The 2,338-nt window shown below is 46.3% G+C and overlaps 1 protein-coding gene across 1 annotated transcript; it reads right to left on the reverse strand.

Moving 5' to 3' along the window:
• Window positions 1-437: 437 nt before the first annotated feature.
• On the reverse strand, window positions 438-1,530 carry LOC111159109 (ribonuclease K3-like). Its single transcript, XM_022521517.1, has 2 exons — window positions 1,301-1,530; window positions 438-717 (listed from the first exon to the last, which is right to left on the reverse strand). The coding sequence occupies exons 1-2, from the start codon at window positions 1,528-1,530 to the stop codon at window positions 438-440; spliced, it is 510 nt and encodes a 169-aa protein (XP_022377225.1).
• Between the last annotated feature and the right edge of the window lie 808 nt (window positions 1,531-2,338).

A 2,338-nucleotide genomic window follows, 5' to 3' on the forward strand; every position in this document is an offset into this window, starting at 1 on the left:
GTTGCTGAATAACCTCAAAGGACACCTGGGCCCAAACAGTTCTCCTGAGAATGCTGGTAAATGCAATCCAGATGGCCCCAGGCTGACATGACCGAGATCCCAGACACACACTCAAGGTCATTACAGTGCAAGAGAAAATGATTTTATTGTTGTGAACACAATACAGCAAAGCTTGGCAGAAGTTTCAAGATTAAAAATAGGGGGCCTGGGTCTTTCTTTGCCTTCTTCCCTATGGCCTTCCTTAGAAACACGCAGAGCTCCAAAGCAAAAAAGAATCCTATTTGTTTTCATCCCCAACCCTGATCTTGCAATCTTGGCCCTCTAATTCTCTCACTCCCCACCTTCTTTCTTTCATGGGAACCATGGGAATCAACAAAGGAAAAGAAAAGGCAGAACGGATTATCAAGAGAACCTGCATCATGAGAGGGACTTTGGCCTTAATCAAAGTGTAAATGAACCAGAGGAATGGTTTTATCTAAGTGCACAGGAAGCAGTTGATTGGGAGGGAAGCCCCGCTGATGACGCTCACAGCCAAGAACATAGAACTGGTTCTGGAGAGTAGTACTGTAGTTGCAATTGGGATATGTCCCTTGAGTACGACTGCAGTAAGTCATGCCAATACGATTTGCACTCTGGTAGCAGTTATTCTGGCCATTCCTGCAGGAATTGTTGGTCAAAAAAAAAAAAAAAAAGTTGGTCAAAAGACAAGTAGTAGCTGATGAAGTTCTAGAACCTAGGTGAGGTTCGGTGGGCTGAGGTCCGGAGCCGATGACCAAGAAAGAATTCTTGAGACATCTTTGGTGCAAAATGGTGGTTTATTAAAGCACGGGGACAGGACCCATGTGCAGGAAGAGTTGCTGCCCCGGGTTGTGAGGGATGGCAGGTTATGTACCTTGCGGTTGGGGGGAAGGGGAGGGGAAGGGAGGTTTCAATGGAGCTTTCATATGCTAAAGAGGGCCTACAAGGTGTGGAGATACTGGAGGCCTTGCCCTTGTGGCTTGATCAATGTTGTCTTTACGCCAGCCATTAACATCAAGATAGTTGGGAGATTTTTTGGTGGGATGTCATAATCCTGCTATCAATCATCTTTGTTAGTGAGATTTAGGACATTTGTAAGCCAAGGGAGACTCCTGTCTTGCAGGATTGTGATCTCTGCAAGTTAACTATTTGTTTATCGTTTATGGCAGTCAGGGGTGCCTGAGGAATGCTACACATATGAGGGGGAGCGGATGGAGAGGGGATGCAAGGTGCCAGCTTTTGCTTTGTCTTCAGTCAGCCTCTTGCTCCCTCATCAGTAGCCACGTTCTGGAGGGAGGAGTGCAGAAAGGTGTTTCCAGGCTTACAGTGCTGAGTATAATTATTGACACGACTCATTTCCGTCCCGCATTGGACAGGACCTGCTCTTATACGCTGAATTTCAAACCATTGAACCCTGGTGACATTTCGAGGCCTAGCAGCAAGTGGCACTGGCCCCCATGATACCAGCAGCACCAGGAGGAGAGGAAAGGGTCCCAGAAGATCCAGCATCATCTCTTCTATGTAGGAAGAGAGAGAAAACGGAGAGAATGATAGTAGTAGAAGCCATAAGAGCAAAATTATCATTCACAACTATTTAGTTGTTAATTAAGTTATGATAATAACTTAACTAATCCTTAGTGTGCCTTTTAAGATTTCATTGGTCTTTTTTCTGTTCTTTAAATCATCTTCTCTCTGACATGCATCTCACAATTCTAGGAATGATGTGAAGCTCAGGGAGGAGGAATGTGATAAGATGACTTTTCCTCTGGGGTGCCTGGGTGGCTCAGTGGGTTAAAGCCTCTGCCTTTGGTTCAGGTCATGATCCCAGGTCCTGGGATCAAGCCTTGAATCAGGCTCTCTCTGCTCAGTGGGGAGCCTGCTTCCTCCTTTCTCTCTGCCTACTTCTCCCTCTCTCTCTCTGCCTGCCTCTCAGGCTATTTGTAATCTCTGTCTGTCAAATAAATAAGATCTTTAAAAAAAAAAAAAGATGACTTTTCCTCTAAGTGGCAGATTCCATTCTTGTCTTTGTCCTATACCTCCTGGTCCAGAAACTTATCTCTTCCCTCCTCCCTCCTGGAATATTTCTCCTCCATCTATGTCACCTGAACCTTCTGGCCATCATTAGGACTCTACTCTCCATAGCCCCCAGGCTTCTCCTCTTACCAGGTTTCTGTGCTGTGGTTAGTCCCAGGCTCAGAGGCTTTTGTCTGCTGTTCCTCTGCCAGGTATGAAAGCGTGGCCTGCGTGCAGCAGGGAAGGGTTCTGAAGAACCCTAGGAAAGAGGAAAGGGAAACCCAGGGCTTGGAAGATGCCCTTCTTG

This window comes from Enhydra lutris, unplaced genomic scaffold (genome assembly GCF_002288905.1).
Source record: "Enhydra lutris kenyoni isolate GAN:26980312 unplaced genomic scaffold, ASM228890v2 scaffoldscaffold4, whole genome shotgun sequence".
Taxonomy (NCBI): Eukaryota; Metazoa; Chordata; class Mammalia; order Carnivora; family Mustelidae; genus Enhydra; species Enhydra lutris.